Source organism: Capra hircus, chromosome 28, assembly GCF_001704415.2.
Source record: "Capra hircus breed San Clemente chromosome 28, ASM170441v1, whole genome shotgun sequence".
NCBI lineage: Eukaryota > Metazoa > Chordata > Mammalia > Artiodactyla > Bovidae > Capra > Capra hircus.
This window is the reverse complement of record NC_030835.1, coordinates 22,025,496-22,052,942: the sequence shown is the minus strand read 5'-3', so window position 1 is coordinate 22,052,942 and position 27,447 is coordinate 22,025,496. Positions and strand designations below refer to the sequence as shown.

At 34.9% G+C, this 27,447-nt stretch overlaps 2 protein-coding genes across 3 annotated transcripts in view; one reads left to right on the top strand and one right to left on the bottom strand.

Moving 5' to 3' along the window:
• LRRTM3 (leucine rich repeat transmembrane neuronal 3) overlaps positions 1-22,733 on the top strand; it is a 198,115-nt gene extending 175,382 nt beyond the window's left edge. The window contains exon 3 of the mRNA XM_005699091.3: positions 20,598-22,733. Coding sequence (XP_005699148.2) covers positions 20,598-20,807 — 210 coding nt within the window. The 3' untranslated portion in view covers positions 20,808-22,733. The remainder of the gene's footprint in view (positions 1-20,597) is intronic.
• Positions 1-27,447, bottom strand: part of CTNNA3 (catenin alpha 3) — a 1,853,842-nt gene that overhangs the window by 1,235,642 nt on the left and 590,753 nt on the right. The gene's annotated exons all lie outside the window — the stretch shown is intronic.

The window sequence follows — 27,447 nt, the reverse complement described above, 5'->3', positions numbered from 1 at the left end:
CCTAGACAGAATGATCCCATCCCATTAGGTTATTTTTTATTGCCTACGTCAACACATTTCAACAATGTTCTTGGAAATTCATTTGAATTATACGCAAAATGTTATTTTCTAGAATTTTTCTGTATTTAATTTGTATTTTTAATTTCTCCTTCAGAAGAAGCTAAGAAAAACTATTATTCAGATGCTAGATGGTGATTACAGCTCAACCGTAAGACCTTAGTACGTTTATTAAGAAACTACAGAACCTTCGTCCTACTCTGTCACTTTTGTATGCCTCAACTTTATGTCCTGTAAAAAAAAAATTATAAAATCATTAAAATAAATAAATAAGCCATTCGAAATACACTAGTTCTCCCCAAAGGCACTTAGCATGATTCCCATCATACTATTCTGAGAGTTTGATTTACTTTTAAAAGCCATAAATATTTTTATTAAATTGTAAGCAATTGAAGCAAATAAAAAGCATATGAGGACAGAATTAAAATAAAATGTAAGAAAATCTAATGAGTTCTCTATTCAGTTCATTTCAGTTGCTCAGTCATGTCTGGCTATTTGTAACCCCATGGACTGCAGCATACCAGGCTTCCCTGTCCATCACAAACTCTGGGAGTTTGCTCAGCTCATGTCCTTCAAGTCCGTGGTGACATCCAACCATCTCATCCTCTGTTGCCCCCTTCTCCTCCTGCCTTCAATCTTTCCCAGCATCAGGGTCTTTTCCAATGAATTAGTTCTTCTTATCAGGTGGCTAAAGTATTGGGGCTTCAGCTTCAGTATCAGTCCTCCTGATGAATACTCAGCCTTGATTTCCTTTATGATTGATGGTTTGATCTCCCTGCAGTCCAAGGAACTTTCAAGAGTCTTCTCCAACATCACAATTCAAAAGCATCAACTCTTCAGCACTCAGCATTCTTTATGGTCCAACTCTCACATCTGCACATGACTATTGGAAAAATCATAGCTTTGACTAGTCAGACCTTTGTTGGCAAAGTAATGTCTCTGTTTTTTAATATACTGTCTGGGTTGGTCACAGCTTATCTTCCAAGGAGTAAGTATCTTAATCTCATGACTGTAGTTACCATCTGCAGTGATTTTGGAGCCCAAGAAAATAAAGTCTGTCACTGTTTCTATGATTTCCCCATCTATTTGCCATGAAGTGATGGAACTGGATGCCATGATCTTAGTTTTTTGAATGTTGAGTTTTAAACCAGCTTTTTCACTCCCCTCTTTCACTTTCATCGTAGGTTCTTCAGTTCCTGTTACCTTTCTGCCATAAGGGTGGTGTCATCTGCATATCTGAGGTTATTGATATTTCTTCCAGTAATCTTGACTCCAGCTTATGATTAATCCACCCTGGTATTTTGCATGATGTACTATGTATATAAGTTCAAATAGCAGGGTGATGATATACAGCCTTGACATACTCCTTTTTCAATTTTGAACCAGTCCATTGCTCCTTGTCCGGTTCTAACTGTTGCTTCTTGATCTGCGTACAGACTTCTCAGGAGGCAGATCAGGTGGTCTGGTATTCCCATCTCTTGAAGAATTTTCCACAGTTTGTTGTGATCCATACAGTCAAAGGCTTTGGCATGGTCAATAAAGCAGAAGTTTTTCTATAACTGTTGCTTTTTCTATGATCCAATGGATGTTGGCAATTTGATCTCTGGTTCCTCTGACTTTTCTAAATCCAGTTTGTACATCTGGAAGTTCTCAGTTCATGTTTTGGTAAAGCCTCACTTGGAGAATTTTGAGCATTGCTTTGCTAGCATGTGTGAGATAAGCACAATTGTGCAGTAGTTTGAACATTCTTTGGCATTGCCTTTCTTTGGGATTGGAATGAAAACTGACCTTTTCCATTCCTGTGGCCACTGCTGAGTTTTCCAAATTTGCTGGCATATTGAGTGCAGCACTTTCGCAGCATCATCTGTTAGGATTTGAAATAGTTAAACTGAAATCCCATCAGCTCCTCTACCTTTGCCCATAGTGATGCTGCCTAAGGCCCATTTGACTTCGCACTCCAGAATGTCTGGCTCTAGATGAGTGATCACACCATTCTGGTTATCTGGGTCATTATGATCTTTTTTTGTATAGTTCTGTGTATTCTTGCCACGTCTTGTTAATATCTTCTGTTTCTGTTAGGTCCATACTGTTTCTGTCCTTTATTGTGCCTATCTTTGCATGAAATGTTCCCTTGGTATCTCTAACTTTCTTGAAGAGAACTCTAGTCTTTCCCATTCTATTGGTTTCCTCTATTGCTTTGCATTGATCACTTAGGAAGGCTTTCTTATCGTTCCTTGCTATCCTTTGGAACTCTGCATTCAGATGGGTATATCTTTCCTTTTTTCCCCTTTGCCTTTTGCCACTCTTTTCTCAGATATTTAAGGCCTCCTCAGACAATCATTTTGCCTTTTTCCATTTCTTTTTCTTGGGGATGGTCTTAATCACTGCCTCCTGCACAATGTCGTGAACCTCTGTCCATAGTTCTTCAGGTACTTTGTCTATCAAACCTAATTCCTTGAATTTATTTGCCACTTCTACTATATAATTGTAAGGGATTTAATTTAGGTCATATCTGAATGGTCTAGTGGCTTTCCCTACTTTCTTCAGTTTAAGTTTGAATTTTGTAATAAGGAGTTCATGATCTGAGCCACAGTCAGCTCCAGGTCTAGTTTTTGCTGACTGTATAGAGCTTCTCCATCTTTGACTGCAAAGAATATAATCAATCTGATTTAGTATTGACCATCTGGTGATGTCCACGTGTAGAGTCCCCTGTGATGAAAAGGACATCTTTTTTTGATCTTTCTTCTAGAAGGTATGTAGGTCTTTATACAACCGTTCAACTTCAGCTTCTTTGGCATTAGTGATTGGGGCAAAGACATGGATTGCTGTGATACTGGTTTGCCTTGGAAAGGAACAAAGATCGTTTGTCATTTTTAAAAATTGCACTCAAGTACTGCATTTCAGACTCTTTTGTTGACTTGAGGGTTACTCCATTTCTTCTAAGAAGTTCTTGCTCACAATATTAGATACAATGGTCATCTGAATTAAATTCCCCCATTCCAGTCCATTTTAGTTCACTGATTTCTAAAATGTCGATGTTAACTCGCCATCTCCTGTTTGACCACATCCAACTTGCCTTGATTCATGGACCTAACATTCCAGGCTCCTATGCAATATTGTTCTTTACAGCATCGGACTTTACTTCCACCATCATCAGTCACATCCACAACTGGGCATTGTTTTCACTCTGGCTCCACATCTTCATTCTTTCTGGAGTTATTTCTCCATTCTCCAGGAGCATATTGGACACCGACCAACCTGGGGAGTTCATCTTTCAGTGTCATATTTTTTTGCCTTTTCATATTAGGATGGAATATAATCATTTTCCAAAGTCATGCCAGTTCAAAGAAGAGTTGCCTCATTTTGTCAAAACTTCTCAGGGAGTGGAAAAAAATCAAGGGCTCTGGGTTCTAATGCTTCCTTATAAATAAGCATCTGTACTCACAACTAATATCATTTACCAATTATTTTCTTAAGTTTTTATTTACATATTCAGAACGATAATAGAAGCCCAGAGATGGTAGACAATCTATTCTGACATCTACTACTCCTTGAATTATCCTCAAATGTGCGTCACAATTCTGTGCATGGAGTGAGAATTTCACAAATCCAAGGGAGGAAAGGTAATAGAAAGAAAATACCAAATATGTTCCTATTAGGAAAAAGTCACTAACCATTACATAACACACACACACAAACACAGAACTCCTCCTTATTTACCCTTGGTTTGCTTTCTGTGGTTTTGGTTACCTGTGGTCCACCATGACACAAAAATATTAAATGAAAAATTCCAAAAAGAGGCATTTAGTAAGTTTTAATTTGTGTGCCATTCTGAGTAGTGTGATGAAATCTCTTGCCCTCCATCTCAGGACCACCAGAAATGCAAATCATCTCTTAATCCAGCATTTCCACACTGTACATGTTACCTGCCCAATAGTCACTTAGCAGCCATCTCCATTAACTGATCAGCTTTAGAAGTATCCCAGTGTGTCTGTGAAAGTAACACTTATTTAACTTAATATTGCCCTCAAAGCACAAAAGGAGTGATGCTGGCAATCTGGGTAGTCTCTTACTATGCTTAAATTTATAAATTAAACTTTACCTTTGATATGTATGTATAGTAAAAAACAAACAAACAAACAGTATATATACAATTCAATACCATCTATGGTTTCAGGCATATACTGAATGCCTGGTTCTAGGACAAACACAGGTCTTAGAATACCCTGTGGATAAGGCGGGGCTAGTATATCTGTACTTTTATACACAATATGCCTATAGTATATAACATAAACTAATGTTTATTATAAATTATCTTATATACTATACTTATATATTTTAATATAGCATGTTCATTATCCCATATAATATCAGAAACCCATTAAGAGATTTTAAAACTAAATTTGAGGGGAGAGAATCAGATATTAAGTGTGTGTATGTGTTAGTTGCTCAGTTATATCCAACTCTGTAACCCCATGGACTGTAGCCACCAGGCTCCTCTGTCCATAGTACTCTCCAGGCAAGAAAACTGGAGTGGGTTGCCATTCCCTTCTCAAGGGTATCCTCCCCACCCAGGAATCAATCCCCAGTCTCCTGCACGGGCAGGTGGATTATTTATCATCTCAGCCACCAGGGAAGCCCTATTAGGAGTATATTCATTGAAAAATTAATTTATAATTCTACTCTAAGTTTCATTCAAGTGACATCTTACTTAGTAACCTTGAGAAAACAAAAATCATTTTGACCCTCTAGATTAGATTTTCTAACCTTTACATTATATTTCTTTAATCATACATTTCTGAAAAATCTGTGACCTGTTCTTCATTTTGAATCTTGACACTTTGATTATAGATACCACAATACTTTCATAGCGCTTCCCTGGTAGCTTAGTTAAGAATCTGCCTGCAGTACAGGAGACACAGGTTAAATCCCTGGGTCAGGAAGACTACAATACTTTCATAATAGATATTTAAATAATATGAAAATGATGAACTGTTAATAACATTCATAATGATAATAGGTTAAACTTTTCATGCAAAAGCCCATATCCCACAGGGAATCTATCTGGAGTACATATCTATATATAAGTTTCATCCTTTTCTTCATCACTGATCTTATATCATTCAGATTATAGATTAGCAGTATAAATAATATAACCTAAAAATAAGAAACCAATAATAAAACTCTTACATAAAACCCCCTCATGTTGTTTTATATTTATGCCTTTATTGCTGAATATCCAACTGTGTTAAAAGAAGCCAAAGTATATTCTCTAAGTACAGTATCTTGATGATAGTAAAGACTATTATGCAACCTCAAGCTTGAGTTTTATTGTGCAAATATGGCCTATAATATTTTGACTTTTTTATTGCATTTAATATCTATTTTGTACCTTGAATTGAAACCAAATCATTAAACTGTTAATAAAATAAAGTGGACCATTAAGAAATAACACCTCATATTTTCTCTTTACGTAGCTTAGTTTTAATTAGTTTAATCAAACTCATGGTTGAAAATATATCATCTGCACATATGCATAGCTGATCAAAGATACAACCATTATTAACTTGTTCGTTATTACTAAAAAACTAGTGTCAGACATACTACATCCTATGAACTAAAGTAACAAAAATTGAACCCTAGAAAATGACAGTTTGTAAATGCTAGGTATAGCTGTGCAAAAAACAGATACTAAAATTAAGTGAGACAACATAAGCAAAACATTAAGAGCTAGATACTCCCCAAGCCCAACATTACTTCCAGTCAGTCCAATGATAGTCACCACTCACAGAATCTATACATGTTAACACAGCTTAGAAGCTGATCTTTATTTAAATGTCATCAAGAAGCATTCTGTTGTTGTTGTTTAGTCACTAAGTCAACATCCAATTCTTTTGCAACCCCAAGGACTGTATATTGTCAGGCTCCTTTGTCCATGAAATTTCCCAGACAAGAATACTGGAGTGGGTTCAGTCACTCAGTTGTGTCCAACTCTTTGCTATACCATGGACCACAGCATGACAAGCTTCCCTGTCCTTTGCTATCTTCAGGAGTTTGCTCAAATTCCTGTCCATTGAGTCAGGGATGCCGTCCAACCATCTATCCTTTTGTCCCTCCCTTCTGCCCCCCAATCCTTCCCAGCATCAGAGTCTTTTCCAGTGAGTCAGCTCTTTGCATCAGGCGGCCAAAGTATTGGAGCTTCAGCTTCCATATCAGTCCTTCCAATGAATATTCAGGGATGATTTTCTTTAAGATTCACTGATTTGATCTCCTTGCTGTCCAAGGAACTCTCAAGAGTTTTCTCCAGCACCACAGTTCACTTTTGAACTGTGTCAGTTCTTAAACACTCAGCCTTCTTTATGGTCCAACCCATACATCTGTACATGACTACTGGAAAAAAGATAGCCTTGACTAGATGGACCTTGGTTGGCCTAGTGATGTCTCTACTTTTTACTACACTGTCTCGGTTTGTCATTGTTTTGCTTCCAAGGAGCAAGAGTCATTTAATTTCATGGCTGCAGGCACTGTTTACAGTGATTTTGGAACCTAAGAAAATGAAGTCTATCAGTGTTTCCATTTTTTGTTCCATCTATTTGCCATGATGATGGGACTGGTTGCCGTGATCTTCATTTTTTAAATGCTGAATTTTAGCCAGCTTTTTCATTCTCCTCTTTCACCTTCATCAAGAAGCTCTTGAGTTCCTCTTCAGTTTCTACCATAAGGATGGTGTCATCTACATATCTGAGACTACTAATATTTTTCCAACCAATCTTGATTCCACCTTGTGATTCAATCAGCCTGGCATCTCTCATGATATACTCTGCATATAAGTTAAATAAGCAGGGTGACAATATACAGCCTTGACATACTACTTTCCCATTTTGAACCATTCCATTGTTCCATGTCTGGTTCTGTTTCTTCTTGACCTGCATACAGGTTTCTCAGAAGGCAGGTAAGGTCATCTGGTATCCCCATCTCTTGAAGAATTTTCCAGTTTATTGTATTCCACACAGTCTAAAGCTTTAGTGTAGCCAATGAAGCAGAAGTAGATGCTTTTCTGGAATTCTCTTGCTTTTTCTATGATCCAACAGCTGTTGGCAATTTGATCTCTCATTCCTCTGCCTTTTCTAAATCCAGCTTATACATTTAGAAGTTCTCTGTTCACTGTTGAAAACTAGCTTGAAGAATTTTGAGCATTACCTTGTTAGCATGTGAAATGAGTGCAATTGTGTAGTAGTTTGAACATTCTTCAGCATTGCCCTTCTTTGGGATTAGAATGAAAACTGACCTTTTCCAGTCCTGTGGCCACTACTGAGTTTTCCAAATTTGCTGGGATGTTGTGTGCAGCACTTTAATAGCATCATATTTTAAGATTGGATATAGCTCAGCTGGAATTCTGTTAACTTCACTAGCTCATAATAATGCTTCCTAAGGCCCACTTGACTTCACATTCCAGGATGTCTGGCAATGGGTGACTGTCTACACTAACATGGCTATTCAGGTCATTTAGACTTTTTTTTTTTTTTACATTTCTTCTGTGTATTCTTGCCACCTCTTCTTAATCTCTTCTGCTTCTGTTAAGTCCTTACTGTTTCTGTCCTTTATTGATGATGTCAAGAACAGTATTGCATAGGAACCTAGAATGTAAGGACCATGAATCAAGGCAAATTGGATGCGCTCAAATAGGAGATGGCAAGAGTTAAAACCGACACTTTAGAAATCAGTGAACTAAAATGGATGGGAATGGGTGAATTTAACTCTGATGACCATTATATCTACTACTGTGGGCAAGAATCCCTTACAAGAAATGGAGTAGCCCTCATACTCAACAAGGGAGTCTGAAATGCAGTACTTGGATGCAATCTCAAAAATGGCTGAATGATCTCGGTTCTTTCCAAGGCAAACCATTCAAAATCACAGTAATCCAAGTCTATTCCCCAACCACTAATACCAAAGAAGCTGAAGGTGAACAGTTCTATGAAGACCTACAAGACCTCCTAGAAGTAACACCAAAAAAAAGATGTTCTTTTCATTATAGGAGACTAGAATATAAAAGTAGGAAGTCAAGTGATATGTGAAGTAACAGGCAAGTTTGGCCTTGGAGTACAAAATTAAGCAGGGCAAAGGCTAACAGAGTTTTGCCAAAAGAATGCACTCATCATAGCAAACACCCTCTTCCAAGAACACAAAAGATGACTCTACACATGGACATCACCAGATGGTCAATACTGAAATCAGAATGACTATATTCTTTACAGCCAAAGATAGAGAAGCTCTATACAGTCTGCAAAAACAAGACCTGGAGCTGACTGTGGCTCAGATTACGAGCTCCCTATTGCAAAAAATCAGACTTAAAGAAAGTAGGGAAAACCACTAGGCCATTCAGGTATGACCAAAATCAAATTCATTTTAATTATACAGTGGAAATGACAAATAGATTGAAGGGATTAGATCTGACTAGACAGTGTCCCTGAAGAACTATGGAAGGGGGTTCACAACACTGTACCCAAGCCATCCCCCAAGAAAAGACACAAAACAAAACAGAATGGTTGTCTGAGGAGGCCTTACAAATAGCTGAGAAAAAAAAGAGAAGCTAAAGGTAAAGGAGAAAGGAAAAGATATAACCATCTGAATGCAGAGTTCCACAGAATAACAAGGAGAGATAAGAAAACCTTTTAAGTGAACAGTGCAAAAAAAAAAGGAAAACTGGAGTAAGTAACCATTTCCTTCTCCAGGTAATCCTCCCCACTTAGGGATCAAACCTGCATCTCCTGCATTGGCAGGTGGATTTTTTACCAATAAGCCTCCTGGAAAGACCAAGAATTTTTTTACTGCACTATAATAAAAGCTATATTGTCAGTACTTACCTTTTTTAATGTTCCTAACATTTAGGTCATATAAAATTCAAAAAGAGAACAATGAATATTACATTAATAATACATAATTATTCTAAATCATTAATAATAAACTAGATATGCATATTAGCTCATTCTTATCTGAAGATCTGATTTCACCCTAAAAACATTAACTTTGTGAGAAGCAATTCTTTTCCCTGCCAGTGTTTCCACTAACAAGAACTTTCAAATTTTTACTAATAAACAGTGTGTATAACCCCTGTGATGTCTTTATTCTCTATCAAATTTACAGTCATGATTGCTAGATAATGTTAAGATAAATTAAATAATAGCTATATATATACTGGCCAGTTCAGCTCAAAAACGGTGTCTATACAAAGCTCACAGCAAAGGCAGGTATTTTCTTCAACTTCCTCCATACATTCTAGGAAAATAGAAGTGTTCTACAACTGCTTGATTTTGAAGTCAGGGAGTTGGTTTTGTTCTTTCAGGATCCCAAGAGTACTCAATAATGGATGGATGGATGGATGGACGAATAGATGGATGGAACAATATCTACTGATACCTATGTGCATATATTGAAGAAATTAAATTCTGAATTTCATAGAAATTCAATTCTGAATAAATTCATAGCAGAATCTCATTCCTACAGAATCAAATTCATCTGAGGAATTTTTATCAAATAAATGTTATTTGAACTAAATCTCCAACTGCAGGATTTTTATGCAGTTGGACAGATATATATACAGTATTGAGCTTCTCTGGTGACTCAAATGGCAAAGAATCCCCCTGCAATGCAGGAGACCAGGGTTTGATCCCTGGGTTGGGAAGTTCCTCTGGAGAAGGGAATGGCTACCCATTCCAGTATTCTTGCCTGAAGAATTCCATAGGCAGATGAGCCTGATGGGCTACAGTCTACGGGGTTGCAAGAGTCAGACACGACTCACTAACTCACTATATACAGTATCATCTCATTTAGTTTGGATGTAGTTTCAACCAAAATCTGAATTAATTTAATAATAAAGTTGAAGAAAAGTTATAGCATCATTTGAAAGCCTATTTGTTTGGAAGACAGCTACAAGGATTCATGTAATCCTCAGGTACTGTCCTGTAGGTTCTAGACAGAAATAAGAAAGAACCCCTAAGGAAGTTGGAATATCAAGGTCCTACCAATGACCAATGCAGGACAACTCACTAGATCAGGTATGTAAGAAACAGAGAACCTGTTTTGTGAAGAATGCCAAAATGACAGTAAGCTGATGAGGAGGAAAAAGCCATAGGATGTTGGAGATCATGACAGAAAACCAAATGTAACACCAGTGGTCAGGGAAATCCTATTTAGAACCTCTCTATGAGGCTAAAGTGCACTGCCAGTCATTCACAGAGTTCATCAGTTACTTGTAGCAATACTAAATACTGTTATTTGTTTGCTTTGTAGTGTTTATTATAATTGGTGATTTTCATTCTCACATATTTATACATATCTAGATTAAAAATACCAATTGCTGTATCATCATTATAAGATCCTCAAGTGAACTGCTATAATGACAATTTCCAGAAAAAAGAAAAAGCATGAGATTGTTTTCAAACTGATTAGCAACTGTACCTCATTGCACAACCATATGAATAAAAAAAAAAAATTTGGAAACATAGGAGCAAGATTAGTGGGCCCTTTGAGCCATAGTCTCAATTTGGACTCCATTCACTTTACCTGGCAACAAAGCCAATTTAGCAGGCATCAGGCTGTGCAGAAGATTTTCATGTAAACGAAAACAGTTTGGGGCATTTTGCTTTCCCTCAGTAAAAGTGAAATATCACTTTTCACCGGCACTACAAAAATAAAACTGAATGGTGAAAAGATAAGCTAGTCAATAAAAGATAAAAAAACAATTACACTGGTACCTGAAAACTTATTTGAATCTGTAACTCACACATTATACCCCCAAAAAAATTAAGATTAAAAATTTCTGTGAAAAGATTTAAATTTATTAAAATATGAGAAAAATACTATGAAAATAAATAAATAAATAAAACAGGTTAATATAGAAGGATGCAGGGCAGAGTCCATTCCCGGGAGAACTAACGTGGCAGGTGCAACAACCTCTTGGCGATCATGGGCCTTGAGTCTAGCGAGCACTAACAAGTGAAACATGCAGGTGCAGAAGGCATTAAAGGACAAAGCACAGATATAACATTCTGAAATTTATAGGATTAAAATGACCAAATTAAGAATAATCATTGTATGTATTTTCAATATTGTTTTTTATCACTTTAGATAGTTCAAATTTAAACTAATTATATATGTTTAAGCTAATACATTTATATAATTCTTTAAAGATCTCAACAGCATTGAGATCTTTAAATAAAATGAATAAAAATTTTTAAATAATTGAAATAACAAATGAAGAAGTTCCCAAACATTATAATGCAGCTCTATATGACTCATTATTAGTGCGGATTTTTGAAATTCATTTTAGCCTTTTACCTCTATCCTAGAATCATAATCACCTGGCCTTGACATCATAAGACTTTAACAGATTATCTCAGTCATACAGTTCCCATAAAGCCCGGTCATCCAGGGGTGAACATTTTAAAATTCTTCCCAGATGTGCCCATTACTCTGTTACTTGATTTTTTCATGCATGCACGCATTCATTCATTCAATAAATACATATGTAGTTCTTACTGGGACCAGATGAAACAACAAAAGGCAAGGAAAAATGTGATTAGTCATAGATTTTGGCTCAAGGAGGTTATGGTTCTAATATAAGATAAAATATATGCACAAATAAAGACCACAGAAAACCAAATTTCAAAATATATATATCATAAGAGTACAGAGGAAGTACCTTGATAATTTAAGGAAGAGAAAGAGCAAGAGTAAACTAATGAGTGAGAGAGATGCCAATTGGGGAGAAGAAAAATGCTCTTCCAACAAGGAGCCTCTTCTCTTTCACTTGCTAAGTGTATACTAGAAGACTTTATGCTTCATCCAGAAGCCTTGAGAAGTACTTGGTGTATCTCTAGCATCTAGCCCAGTACCAGAATCAGCAAAGGCATTCAGCATGTCTTTGTTGAAGTTAATTAATTAATGAATGGATATTTCTATTTGGGTTTTTGGGTACTAGCATTTGAATTTATGAAAATACATTCTAACCCCCAGTTATTTCTTGTTGCAAAACTGAAATAAAAACAAATAGTTCTGTGAAAAATAAAATACACTCACAAGTGGAAAAGTCATTTAAACATTTGATACATTTTTAAATTGAATTTTAATGAAAGGAGAACTATTAATTTTCAAACATAATTCAATTTTTTTTGCTTTGTGATATCACTCTGCAGGAGTTCACTATAATGTTATTTTCACACAAAAGGCACTAGAAAAATTATTGTCCTCCTGCAAATAGTGTTTTCTTTCACATTATTCTCAAGTTATAGACATTTGAAATGTTTCAAAATCATATTGAGCTCCTGTCTTATTCTATACTTGTACTCTCAAGATAGCAATTGTTAGTTTAGTTGGCAACTTAGATCTTAAGAAAATACTAAACTTTAATATTATGGCGTGGGTTATATGTAATAATTTAAAAGTATAAAAAACTAGTTTTGTTTTCTAAGTTTAAGGGTAGCATAGCATAAATTCAGGCTTTTAATTGCTTCCTGAAAATGCTTCTTTAAATAAATTACTAGTAGAATCAAGATAACTAAAATTAATGCTGCAACAGTCTATTGTGCTCACATGAATTAAGCATTAGAATGTTTAAGAGCACCAGAGATAGACTGCTTTTCAAACAAATTTCAAAGTGTAAAATATATTATCTTTGTGGGAGGATCTATAAAAGTAACTATTGAATCACTTCTCCAGCAATATTGACTCTGGCCAATAAATCTGGAAAATAGCAAAACTATTTTCAAATAAAGATGACTAGTTTGTTTTACACTCACAAAGGATAAATAACATAGTTAGCAGAATCAGCCAGTCAGAGCAGAGTACACACACACACACACACACACACACACACACACACACACACATACACATCCTTATATATGCACACATCTGTGTCCTAGCTCACTCCATCAATTGCCTTCCTTTCCTCTCTTGCATATTTGTCTGTCTCCCCACTAGTTCATGATTTTGTTAGAAAGCAGAAATTATACCTTATTTATATTTATTTCTGTACTTCCCCATTTCTGTATCCAACACTTACCTATAACTCTCTTCCATACAGAAAGAAATCAAAACAAGTATCATTTAACATAAAACAAAATAATCAGGCTAACTGAGGTTTCTAACTTTTTGAATCTTGTGTTAAGAAAAACTAACATCATTTAATTGAAAAAATTTCTACCAATTTCCAAATCAACATGGATATCTAGCTTTAAAATCCCTAAAGGTCTCCCTAAATAATCTTACACATATTTTATCTGGGAATATAACTAAGGTTCCTGTTCCAATCCAGAATGTTCTCCAGATTAGACCCTTGCCGTTACACTTGAATTTGCCCAATATGAGCTTAGCAAAAACAGAGAGCTCTGATTTTGAGTCTACCCACATCATGAATCACTGATCAACCTCAGGTTTCTTTCCTGAGGACCCAAAGTGTAAAGCAGCATCATAAAGCTAAAGTGTAGCTTAGCGAATCATAGTGTTTTCCATACTGAAAATTAAGATCCAGTGTTGACAATTGATGTCAATAGTACCAGGCACGTTATACTATGCTCACCTCTCTAGACTCAAAAGCCAATGTGATTTAGATAACATGAGGAATAAGCAATAAAGCATCCTGGTTAAGAAGTCAGGGAACTACTTCTGCAATTCACCAGGTAAGTGAATTTAACCAATTAAACCATCTAAATCTTAGTTTTTTCCAACTGTAAAACAGGAATAATTATATTTATCTTTCAATGGCCGCAGGAGGTTAAATAAGATGACCTAAGTCCACCATGGAACATGGTACCTAGCACACAACAAATGCTCAATAAGTGATAGTGATAATAATGAGGGGAAGTCAGAGACATGTCCAGGCAGGAGTTGACCAAGAGATGGAATAAATGCCACAGCCCCTCAGGTAGCTAGGCAGAGAAACCACTGTGGAAATCCCAAAGAATAAAGGTAGGACCAGAGGTAACATCTGGGCAGGCTTTGACACTCTTACAGTGAAACAAGCTTCAATGTGACAGTTTCTTACACTACATTTCCTTTCATTTTATCAACTGCTTGAATACTTAGAAACCAAAATAGTAATTAGTCATTAAATTTTCAAGATTCAAGCCAGCAGAAAAGATATATTCTCAAGTTTCCTAATATTCCTCAAATAATACCAATGAAATAATATCAAAGACACAACTTTCTATTTTTACCGTAATTAAAGCTACCAGCCTGTGCACAAAACTCATGTTTGGTAGCACTGAAACAAATGTTTCTAACCAATCCCCAAATACATATCAAGTTGCACATACTCTAATGAAAACAAAGTCTATCTGGAAAACTTCCATAAGCTTATGTAAATGAAATCAAAATTAGAGACATCAAGATAAGTAATAAAGTTCTTATCAAGTACATTTTGAAAAAAGTTAAAACACTTTAAATAAATTAAGAAATGTATAAACAGTGGTATAATACACATGTATTTATACTCACATATATCTATATGTACATATGAAATAGTGTTTATAAGGAAGCCAATTTCCCAGAATAAAGTACATTTCAAATCTTATTTCTTTGCAAAGACAGAGTAATGTTTCAGACATGATAAAGAAAAGAAAAAAAAAGAAGCATTCACTATTTTCTGCATTCTGCTTATATTTAATTAAACAGAAATATAGCTAATCTCTAGAAATGAATTTAAAAATATTTAGTTCTCTTTATAACTTTACTGATTCGGCATACTATTTATGCATTCGCTAAAATAAACAAGGTAATACTATTTTGAGCCAAGATAATGACAACAGAAATGCGAGAAGTTATGCATGTAAAAGACACATGTCACTCATGTCAGTAAAGTTACTGACAAATAACGGGACATTTGGAACAAGGGACAAGGAAGAGCCAAATGGACTGGCAGCACTGACTTAACCTGGTGTTCCCCAAAACAGAATAAGGGCCATGGGAAGAAGATAGGTTGGATCCAGAGGTAATGAGCCCAATCTGAGAAACAAATTATAAAATTTAGAGACAAATTAGAAAAACACTGTTCTGAAAAAATAATGCTTGTTTCTTATTTTATATATTAACAGGTAGAAATAAACTCAGTTAAAAATTTCTTAAATTTAGAAGAAAAACAAATGAAATATAATAGGCCCTGGAATTATAACTTAAAATGAAGAAAAATATGTCTTGATAGTGATAAAGGCTAGGTCTCAAAAAATTAACTCCTTCATGAAACGAGTCTGTTTTTTTCACTGCATGCAAATTATTGAAAAACAAAACCCTGTTAGCTACAAAAAAAATTTAAGTATCAATCTTTCAACAATCCACAAACATAGAATACTTGTTAGGTAAGATTGGCCTTGTAAAAATGGAAGTCTTCCCTTGTGATTTATAGGAATAGTGTGAGGATTCTACTCAATGAAAATCAATAGAAATATTTATACTTACAAAAAACTCTACTCAGAAAAACACTTAACAAGCAAAAATTTCCTATATTTTGCAATTCTAGAGAAAGAAAAAAACAGCCTTTTTCTATTCCCTCTCAAAAATATGCTGTCATTTTTGTTCTGTAGAGTACTTACTGTACTTAAAATAATCTTTGCTAGCCTACAGAAAAGATGTTTAAATGGCTTATAACTAATTAGAATATGAACAATATACATTAATGTTCATATATACACATATGTTTGTACAAAGACACATAGATATTATTTTGCAGTGAATACAGGATTATTAAAATGACCATTTTTATGTAATCACAAATTGGAAACTTTAAAAAGTTATTCCTTCCCCTTAAAGTTGCAAGAGTCCCATTTTAAGTAAATGGGAAAAAATACTGAATAATGAGTTACTTTTATTCATCTAACATTATAAAATTTGCATGCGTGAAAGGTACATATAAGTGATACAGAGAGAGACACTGGAAAATTACCGCTTAGGCAATATTATTGATGTAAAGAAGTAACTAGTTTGGTAGACTAGAAATTTTTCCTGAGGGGAATTTCCTAAATAATGGGTTAGCTACTCAACATTAGAATAACATATAACGATTTCTTAGCTCAGACTCTAGATTATATTCCTTTGTGGAGAGTTAAGTTTTCATATCCCTGGATCTCTATAAGTTATGCCTTAAGAATAATTAACTCATCTGAAAAATACTTACCTAAAGCAATGAAGAAAATCACAAGTAATTAAAAATAGTTTATCAGATTAAAATTCACTGAAAGAAACTGTTCTCTCAAAAAGATAGAACAAGATTCTACAGACACTTTTTTTAAAAAAATATAAATTTATTTATTTTAATTGGAGGTTAATTATTTACAATATTGTATTGGTTTGCATTCAGGATGGGGAACACGTGTATACTTGAGGTGGATACAGACACTTTAAATAGAGCCCTGATCAAAAGGTCTGGGACGCAGAGCTGTCTTAGATTTATATCACCTACTGCCCTTCTTAAAACATTTCTGACTAGCTAATCAGGCACTCAAGTCTGCTGTTCATTTTCATTTTATAAAATAACATATTTGGGTCATCTTCAGGTAGGTTGACTGAGCGATTTATTTTCCAGTGGGGCAAAAGCATAAACTGGGACTGCCCTGGTGAACACTCTGTCCATAGGGGAGAGCTTGGCTGTGTGCCTCTCCTGCTTCAGCATATTAATAGAAATCAGTTAAAAATGGAGAAAGGGACCAAGACAGAGAAGACGAATAGAGCACACCCAGGTCAGACCTGAAAGGGGAAAGGAAACAAAGGGCACAAGGTCATGTGACTGCTGATTCTGTGAGGAAGGGGAGGGGCTGTTGTATTTACTGGCTGAGACAAGAAGGGTTTACATGGATTGTATCTGAGTCTCAGGGTATTTGTTTAGGGCCAGTGGCTAGCTTCTCCATCACTGTGCTGGGCTGGGCTGTGCTAAGTAACTTCAGTGGTGTTTGAATCTTTGTGACCCTATGGACTATAGCCCGCCAAGCTCCTCCGTCACTGGGATTCTCCAGGCAAGAATACTGAAGTGGGTTGCCATGTCCTTCTCCAGGGGATCTTCCTGACCCAGGGATCCAACCCACATCTCTTACGACATTTCCTGCATTGGCAGGAGGATTCTTTACCATGAAGGCCACCTGGAAAGCAGTCAGCCACTGTGTCTGTGTGAGTGTGTGTGTGTAAATAATCTCTCTCCATATGAGCATCCCTGGTGGCTCATTGGTGAAGAATCAGCCTGGAATGCAGGAGATGCAGGTTCGATCCCTAAATTGGGAAGATCCCCTGGAGAAGGAAACAGCAACCCAATCCAATATTCTTGCCAGAGGAGCCTGGTGGACTACAGTCCAAGGGTTGCAAGAGTCGGACACAACCTACCAACTAAACAACAACAAATAGGTGTAGTATATACCTGTATATATTTTATACAATAACAAATATGAAATAATTGTCTAAAACTAATGTGTCATCAAAATTTGCATTTGAACTCATAAGTAATTAGCCACAAGATTATGTTCATTTATGTACAATAAATGTATGTTCAATACTTACATGCTGTATATATGTGTATGTCAATATATGTGTGTATTCCTTATAAATAAACATGTGAATGTAACTAATCCTCTTAGATTTTCAAAATCAATAAGTCAACCTGGGAAAATCTACTATGATGTTATATTCACAGGTTTAGTTGTTAAATTCTACTTATTAATACAAGTGAGTATGTTATTTTCTTGATATTAAGATATCACCAGCTTTAAGAATCACTTTCAGTTTCAGAGAAAATACATGTTACACATCCACACTGATGATAAGTACCATCCCAATTTCAGAAAGATTAAAATGTGAAAAATACACCTGGACATTTAGAAAGTATAACTAAGGAGTCAGAAGTTTTAAAATAAAACATATACCCAAATAAGAAACTCTCTAAATATAATATGTGGGACTTTAAAATAAACAATGAGAGCTAATTACTTGACTGATGTGATTCAAATTAACTTGCACTCCAGATACAAGCAGCCTCTAGATATTAACTCAAGCAGGACCTTGTGTGTGTACACACACACACAGAATAAATATATCATGGTTTGTTATTTGTCATAAATCATCACCATAGAAATTATGAATTATTCACAGTAGAGTTAATTCCAAGTAAGCCAAGAATGATATAGCATACATAAAGCATAAGTTTCCATGACAAATAAGAACAAGCATATAAAATCGTACAGATATACGACCCATAACACATTACAGAGCATTGATTTCCCAGAGGCTAACGTTAAACTCACACACACACAAGAGCAGTTCTATTTTCATTCTCTCCTGTAACTCAAATGTATTCATGGTGCACAATTACTTTTGCATAATAGTATATTTCAGTTATCTGGGCTATTTCATCTCTAACAATAGGAGTTCTTCCTTATTTTAAATGACCATCTTTGGAAGCATCCTATTATTTTCTATATAATCTTTCAATCACTTTGATCATTCTTTAAAGTGTATGGCATCTTTTATTCACACATCAGATAACATGTTTCAGATTTTTTTAAAAATCCGCAAATAAATAGGAACGTTTCTCAGGAATGTAATTTTATGTCTAGAATTACATTTCTGTCTCCAAGGACTAAGCTCTACACATTTGAGACATTGAAATGTTCACAATAAAAAGAAATAATAATCTCAAAAGAAGCCAGTATTTTTATTTAAGAGAAAACAAGCAAATGATAGATCAACTAATTTTTACTAAAGGAAAACTAAATAAAGGTAGAAGGATACAGTAGATGGAAAGAGAAGAGGCAAAAATGGCTCTTCTGCATGGAGAAAAGGACTAAGAAAGTAAATAAAGAGTTAATGAATAAAACGTGGGCATTCTATTTTTTTTTTTTAGCTTTGGGCTCCAATCTTAGCTGAGATTAGAAATAAATTTAGTCTGATATGCTCTAACGGAAATATATTTTATCCACCACTAAACAAAAATGGAGGAAGCTGTTATCCAAGGTAATTCAACAATATGAATAAATAATTAGGATATTAAACAGAGATCAAGGCTGAAGATTCTTCAAAACTGCCGACTTTTTAGAACAATTTTTTTATCTTATTGAAAAAATGGGAATAATCTCGAGACTTTGACATCTGAATACATTTCAATCTGCCTTTTGTCTGTAACACACGTGTTTCCCTTATGCTCATAATGGTCACTCTTGTTTTTCCTTCATATTTTGAGAACGTGCTTTCTTTCGTTAAGTTACAATCAGCAAGAGTCCCTTCCACATATATATATATGTGTGTGTGTGTATATATATATATATATATATATATATATATATATATATAAAATCACTGATGCCTTCAAACTAGCATCATCCTTTGTTGCTTTTAGACCTTAATAGGAGCCATAGATTCTTTCTGGGAGTTCTCCAAACTTTAGAGTTTAGATATATGGATCAAGATACAGACATTAAAGTATCAAAGAATCCTCATGGCAAAACATATGTTAAGAAGTTACTGATCAGAGATACCTAGTCACGATATTTACCAACAGTGAGGGAGCTGTGACAGGCACAGGGGTATAAGATTATCTCCAAAATCATGGCAGTCAGGCACTATCACAGAAAAGATGATTTTTAAAAAAGGTATCATGAGAATAACCCTACTCTTTATTTCATAGCATGTTACAATGTTATAGCTTTTTGTAATAATATTAAGCTACAGTATCCAGATTATATATAATATATATATAATATTTATATATATAAAATATATTAAAAAAGAAGAAGTTATTGAGTAAAAAGAGCCAGAATGACTTGCTTAGACAATTCTCTTCTGCAGTGGCTCTCAAAGTGTGGTATGTGGATTAACAGCACCAGTGTCAAATGTGAACTTGTAAGAAATCCAAATTTCAGGTCCAACCCCAGACCTACTGAATTTTTTTTAAAAAGTAGGAAAGCAGAGGTTGGAGCTGAAGAAGAGGGAGGTTCTTTTTATACATAATGGACTTCCCAGGTGGCACAGTGGTAAAGAGACATAAAAGACATGAGTTCGATCCTTGAGTCAGGAAGACCCCCCTGGAGAAGGAAATGGCAAATTTCCAGTATTCTTGTCTGGAAAATTCCACTGGACTGAAGAGCCTGGCAGACTCCAGTCCATAGTGTCACAAAGACTTGGAAATGACTAAGCAACTGAGAACTCAAAAGTGTGAAAACCACTTCAATGTTCAACTGTATTCTAATACCAAATAATATTTTTTCCTAATTTTAAAACCATAAATTTACCCCACTGAACGAAAAGCTTTTTTTTTTTTTTCCCCAAGAAAGCTTTCAGCATTTTCAGAATCACTTAGTTCCCTATTTATCTGAAGGTTCAAGTGAAGAACTAAGCAGCTCCTTTTCAGGCTTTAAAACTGTGGCATTGTGTTTGCTAGTATGAGATTGAGGGACATTAGTGGGACAGTGTGGGGGGTTAGTCAGATCAGCATTTCAGACTCCAAATCTTGCCCCAAAACTGTTTGTCTTTTTATAACTGACTTTTCTCATGTCATTTTTCCCCAGATACCTTTATCAATGAATGTGTCAACTTTTCTGGCATACGACCAGCCCACAATAAGTTACTGTGGGGTGCATCATGAACTTCTCTCTCATAAGTCTTTTGAAACGAATGCACAGGAAGATACGATGGAAACACATCTAGAGACTGAGCTGGACCTGAGCACAATCACAGCAGCTGCCCGAATCACTGACCATAAACAGCCGCTGGCTTAACTGAGCCAAGTGGTAACCAAGAGTTGCCACCAAACTGTGTAACCTCAAGGACAAAATGAGGAAGATTTGTTCATTGTGGACTCTAAAAACAACACAATCCCCTGTTAAAATAAACAAAAATCCAAGATTGATTTATGAAATAAAGAAGACATGAATTGTTTCAAGTCTACACTTTGTAATTAGCTAAGTTGTGCAGTATTTTTTTGACTTAAAAAGAGTATGACCTGAAAAAAATCTTTTTTTTTCCTCAAAATTCATCCTACCTATCTGTAAAAACTGTACAGAGCTAATGTATTTTTCATATTGTAAAGTTTCAATTACAGAAACAATTGGTATGTACAGTACCATAATTTAATTACATTTTACTTTACAAACTTTACATTTCAGTTTCTAAAATTTTAAATTAACAAACATTATTTCTTGTGTTATTCAGAGTTACTCAGTTTTGTAGGGACTGTTTTGTTACTGCTTTTGTGCCCAGAAATCTTGACTCTAAAATTCTGTGCTGTGCAAAACATGCACGATTTTTATCATGCTTACTGCGTAGAATTTTATCTACTTGTTCCAGAAATAATACATTAACCAAAAAGGGTTTAATTGTTAAGACTTGTAAGAAGTTCTTCAATTACATAGACAGGTTTTTCGTATAAATGAAAAAAAAAAATCAAAGATTTTTTTAACACTTCTCAGATTAACTGTTGCCTTGAATTACAGCCTAGTTTCTAAGCAGTGAAATGTAATGATAAAGAGGGATATTTTTAACAATATATTTCCGAATGAATGACTCATTATTTCATTCTTTTGAGTAACCCATTGTTTAGGGTGTGGGGGGAGCATGGACAAAACATCACTGGAAACAAAGGCCGTAACCACAGCAACAGATTTTGATACACTTAAAAGGTACAGTTGCCAGGGACAAAGAAAAACTTGTTAACATCTCATTATTTTAGGCCAAGGTGGGAGGATAAAGCATAATAATTGAACAGTAGAAATTTTTCTCTTAATTAACCTTAAGTGGTTTACCTAAAAATAACCATCAGTCTGGGCAAAATGTGCCTGGTTTTTAAAACAATTTCTCCTTTAGAATGGTGAGGCTACATTTTAGGATCATCTCAAAGGGATGAAAATTTTCACTTTGTGTGAAAATATATATGAAAATTTTCACTTTGTGTGCTACATCAATTTTCTCCTGGGGGAGAACTCTAAATATTTACAGCTCATTCAATATAAACAAGAGCCATTGTGAAGAACTTTATCACTGAAGTAGACTGTAAACATCCTTAAAATATTCTGTACTGTTTATATTGCTATTTTATAATGAGGTTCACATCCAAATTATCTGAAAAATAACCAGAGTAATTTGAAACCACCCTGGATCCTATATTGATTATCTGATTGTATTATAAAGCTAATTCAATCAAATTATGAAAACTTAACTTTTCAGAGGCTGAAATAATCAACTTGTTTCTGTCCTTTGCTTGACACAGGTTACTGTTTGAAAATATTGTCATTTTATCTATGGTATTCATACATTCTTTTGTGTTTTGTGAAACATATAAGTTTCAATTGCTGATACACTAGGAGACGTGCATTTTTATGTTGCCATGTTTTATTTATGACATCAAAAATAGGTTGAGACTATATCTAATAGGGATAAGACAGTCAAAATAATGAAGAAAATAATTTGTGAAAATTGATGTCAAATATTTAATTTTGTATTTCTTCCAAAGAAATTCAAATTTGTAGTTTTATGCAGGTTTATCATTGCAAATTTAAGAGCAGCTTCAAGAAGAATGAATTTAAATAATGAAGAGCAAATTTTTGTTGAAAATATAGTCAGAAGAAAAAAAAAAACAGTGTTGGAAGAGCAAACTTACTAATTTAAATGAAACTAAATGTCACAGTACTTGTATCAACTACTTTGCATTCCAGATTTTGTAATATATTTTGCATAAATTATTTGCTATTCAAAAATTTTTGTAATTTTCAGTTTAATTTTAATCTCTATTTTTTTCCAATTTCTCATTTTCTTGTAATTTATTACTGTCAGAATATTCTTAATCCTCTATACTGGGATTTTGCTTTGCAGTTAGCAAATCTATAGAGGATTAATTATGAATCTATTATGTGTGGATCTGAAATCAGATACAAAATTTTATTTATTACGTAAACCAAAATGTCATTTGCAAATTTTTCTCATTAGAAGTTGTCCTTGCAAAGATTCAAATATCTTTTAATTTGTGTAAATGAGTACTTTATATATCTTTCCAGACATTTTCAAATTGACAAATCATTTTTAGAAATTTTAAGTTTCCAGGGAGCCTCACAAATATATGCCCTTTATTTCCTGAACCAAACCACTTTCTTTTTTAGGCATCTTAAGCTCATCTAAAGCGAACCACTAGAAATAGAAGCATACACCTTGGAACCATAGCTCTGTGTATCTGAGGACTTACTATAAGCTACATACAGTAAGAGCCAAGTAAACTTAGAATTTTTGTTTTCCTCATATTTGAAATTAAACCCAATGGACCTTTAACAGGGGAAAAAAAAAAAGTGCTGGGTTACTGGTTTGCTTAATTTTTATTCTACCATACCCAGGGGTGTGGGTGCTGGGGGAAAATGAAAACCTGCTAATGGAGATTATATCTGGAATATTTATATTTGCAATTTATATATTTGTGTCTAAAATCTTATTTCTAACTTATCTTTTTCACGATTCAATAATCTCCTATTTCTTCTTTCTAACCACTCCATGTCTCCCTACTTACTATTCATTTATTTAAACAACTGAAATGCTTCTGTATTTGGAGTTGAAAAATGCAGTTTAGCCCAGTGTGGTTACAGTAATAGCAATGGCCGCAAACAAATTTATGCAGTGTTTTGAGGTTTACAAACCACATTTCACATTATGCCTTTATAATCAATGAAGACACACTAATCTCAAAAAAGTTGAAACTTGCCTAAGAACATAGGGCTAATAATTGATGGAACTGACCTACTCTGAAAATTCAGACCATATCCTATTAGTCTTTCCGCTAATCTAAAAGCCTTCCCTCTCTAATTAGGGCCAGAGAATTTCCAGATAGTAAACAGAATTTTTAAAAATGTTTGATATGTTGTTTAGTCATCCCTAATTTAAATCAGTTCCTCTATCTGTATAATATATGAGCTAAATGGAATCTCTGTATGCTACGCTGGGCTCTCACATTAAAACTCTATTCAGAAAGTATAACAAGTCATCAGTTTCTTAACAAATCATATTGTTTGTAAGTGTGTAGAATTGTTGCTTCTGGGAATTAGATGTATACAGGCCCCAAGGTACAGAATAAAATTGAGAAGCACAAGGTAAAAGAAAAAGATCAAAACTGAGATTTTGTGTATAGTTATAAGGGGCTTCCCTGGTGGCTCAGAGGTTAAAGCATCTGCCTCCAATGCAGGAGACCCAGGTTTAATCCCTGGGTTAGGAAGATCCCCTGGAGAACGAAATGGTAACCCACTCCAGTGAGAATCCCATGGATGGAGAGACAGATTCAGTGTGTAAGGTTGAATATACGTTTAGCACATGTTCAATTAAACTCAGGTTCAATTCAGAGCTATTTGGGAAAACCTTTATAATTTTCTTTTTTCCTTTTTTGTTTCAGCAAAAAGTAATTATTGAACCATGAATTCTTATACCTATAGGGAATAAAGAAGAATTTTCTCTATTCTCCTGCCAACAAAAATGAAAAGCAATTCATCCAAACTGATGTACAAATGATGAAACATACACTAATAAGTAAATCATATTCTTGATCAATTCATTTTTATCATCTCTATCCCTATTTCCAAAACCATAAAATCAGACATATTTTAATATGAAATTATATTTTTAGAAGAAAAGAAAACTTGCCCAGATTTAACATTTAAGAGAAACAGCATAATCCTGACTTGAAATCAGATCAGCATGACTCCACAAACTGCTTAGAAATAGCAAAATCTTTTTTGCAAAAATATTTTCTAAAATAAAATCACTGTATATGACATTAAAAACATATATTTGTTTTTCTCTATCCCTTACTAAACATTAAAAATAAGTAAAGAAACAGAAAGCATGAAAGCAGGTACCTGATGTGAATGATTTGTAAACTGGAAAAAAGAAAAATCTGATGTAGAGTTTCTAACTGTTAGACAGTAGCACATGAAGGGAAAAGTAACACGACCAGCAGATATTCAACCTCAGGAAAGAAGATGAGAAATCTCTAAAGTAGATACCATAACATCTTACATTGGTATAGCTCTTAACAATTTATTACTCTGGGTAAAAATATAATAATTTCATAATACATAAAAAATCCCAAGGTCCAGATGAGTGGATTATAGAATAAGAAATTGAGAACAGTTGGTCTTGCAGTAAGTAAGAGCCTCCAACAACTTTTTTACCTTCAACTCACCACTGCTGCTGCTGCTGCTGCTAAGTCGCTTCAGTCGTGTCCGACTCTGTGCGACCCCATAGACGGCAGCCCACCAGGCTCCCCTGTCCCTGGGATTCTCCAGGCAAGAACACTGGAGTGGGTTGCCATTTCCTCCTCCAATGCATGAAAGTGAAAAGTGAAAGTGAAGTTGCTCAGTCGTGTCCGACTCGTGACCCCATGGACTGCGGCCCACCAGGCTCCTCCGTCCATGGGATTTTCCAGGCAAGAGTCCTGGAATGGAGTGCCATTGCCTTCTCCGTCAACTCACCACAGCTGTCCCTAACTAGAGAGGTACCAAGGGCAGGGGTTCCAGGCTTTCAAAACTCTTCATTTTACTGTGCTAAATTGCTTCGGTTGTTTCTGACTCCTTCTGACTCCATGGACCACAGCCTGCCAGACTCCACTGACCATGGGATTCTCCAGGCACAGATACAGGAGCAGGTTGCCATTTCCTCCTCCAGGGAACCTTCCAAACTCAGGGATGGAACCTGAGTCTCTTCTTATGTCTCGTGCACTGGCAGCCAGGCTCCTTACCCCTAGTGACATCTGGGAAGCCCTTCATTTACTATTAACTCTAATAGAGAAGAAACATCTGAAAAATTTAAATATATATATATATCAAATGGTGATGGGTTATTTGTAAAGATCTCTCATGACTTACATTATGATTTTATTATGAGATAGGAGGCTGCTTCTATGTAACATTTTTAAGTTAGGGTTAAAATCAATGTTTGAAAAAGTCCACAGCTGATTATTTACCTTTCTAATAAGGACGGTGAGTGCCCCAGTCATCTAGGACTTAGAGAACTCTTGAATTCCTTCCTCCTCTCTCCCAAATATTTATATACTTTGTTTTATATGATATCTGTCTTCCCAACAAACTAAGTGAAATTTTATTTTGTATAAATCAAATAATAATTCAAATATATCAAATGACTATGTGAAAAAGTATCCTTGAAGTAAATTCTTCTTGCTTTCTAATCTGAAACACCACTCAGTAATTCAGTTCTTTTAAACTGATTCCAAATATCTCATGTGAGTTACGCAGCACACTTGTACTGCATGGCCTTAAAGGTTCTATGATGCAGTCTTTGCCTCAGACTGAATAAAATAAAGGACTATCTCTAGTTTTGAGCAGGTCTATAGACACTGAAGAGTGATTATTTTCAGTCATTTTCATTTACTGAGTTTAATTGTCTGGACTAAATTGAAAAACAATTTTCCTTGGTGGCTCATTGGTAAAGAACTTGCCTACCAATGCAGAAAATGCAGGTTCGATCCCTGGGTCAGGAAGATACCCTGGCGAAAGAAATGGCAACCCACTCCAGTATTCTTGCCTGGGAAAATCCCATGTACTGGCGGGCTGCAGTCCATGGGGTCACAAATGGTTGGATACAACTGACCGATTAAAACAGCAATATGAAAAACAGTATTTAAATAATATGAATGGGTAAAGGTGACAGCTATATATATTTTTCTATTGGTTAATTTAAACTTGTTTTCTATTCATTAGTTTAAACATAGCCTCAAAGTTACTATTAATAGAACAAAATGAGCCCAAATCCCCTGGATCTATACTAGATTTACTGAATCAGAATCTCTGGAGTTAATCTCTGAGTCATGTTAAATTTTGCAAAATATTATTCAGATGAACTTACTTTTACTAAACCATTCAGTTACTTTTTATTCTAGTCTACAATTATCCTCGTAATTTCCTATTCCAATGTGAATCCAGTTTGCTAAGCCTGCCGAACATTTTTCTTGATTAGAAGAATGTACAACAAAGGACAACTATATACAAAATGGTCAGATTGTTTCCTGACAAACTGTGTTATTTATAGATTTTTGTTCCCCACTAGCTCTTGCAACAGAAATATCGGAAAACCATCCTAAATTAGTTGGGTTATTCACTTAAATGATTTACTTTCATGGATAATAATCTAACAGTTGAAAAACTGGAGTTGAGGAGACAGGAAAGACTTAATTTACGATGTAATAGGCGTTGTGCTGTCCTTATATCATTCGCAAACTAACTTAGGAAATAGATACAGCCACTATTTTTTTTTTTAAAGAAAACTAAGAATCATTGTAGTTGATTTGCCAAGGCTTACACAGTAGACTTGGAGATCCAAATCCAGTTCTCCTGACTCTAAGGATGTGCTCCTACTACCCAATAACACATTTTC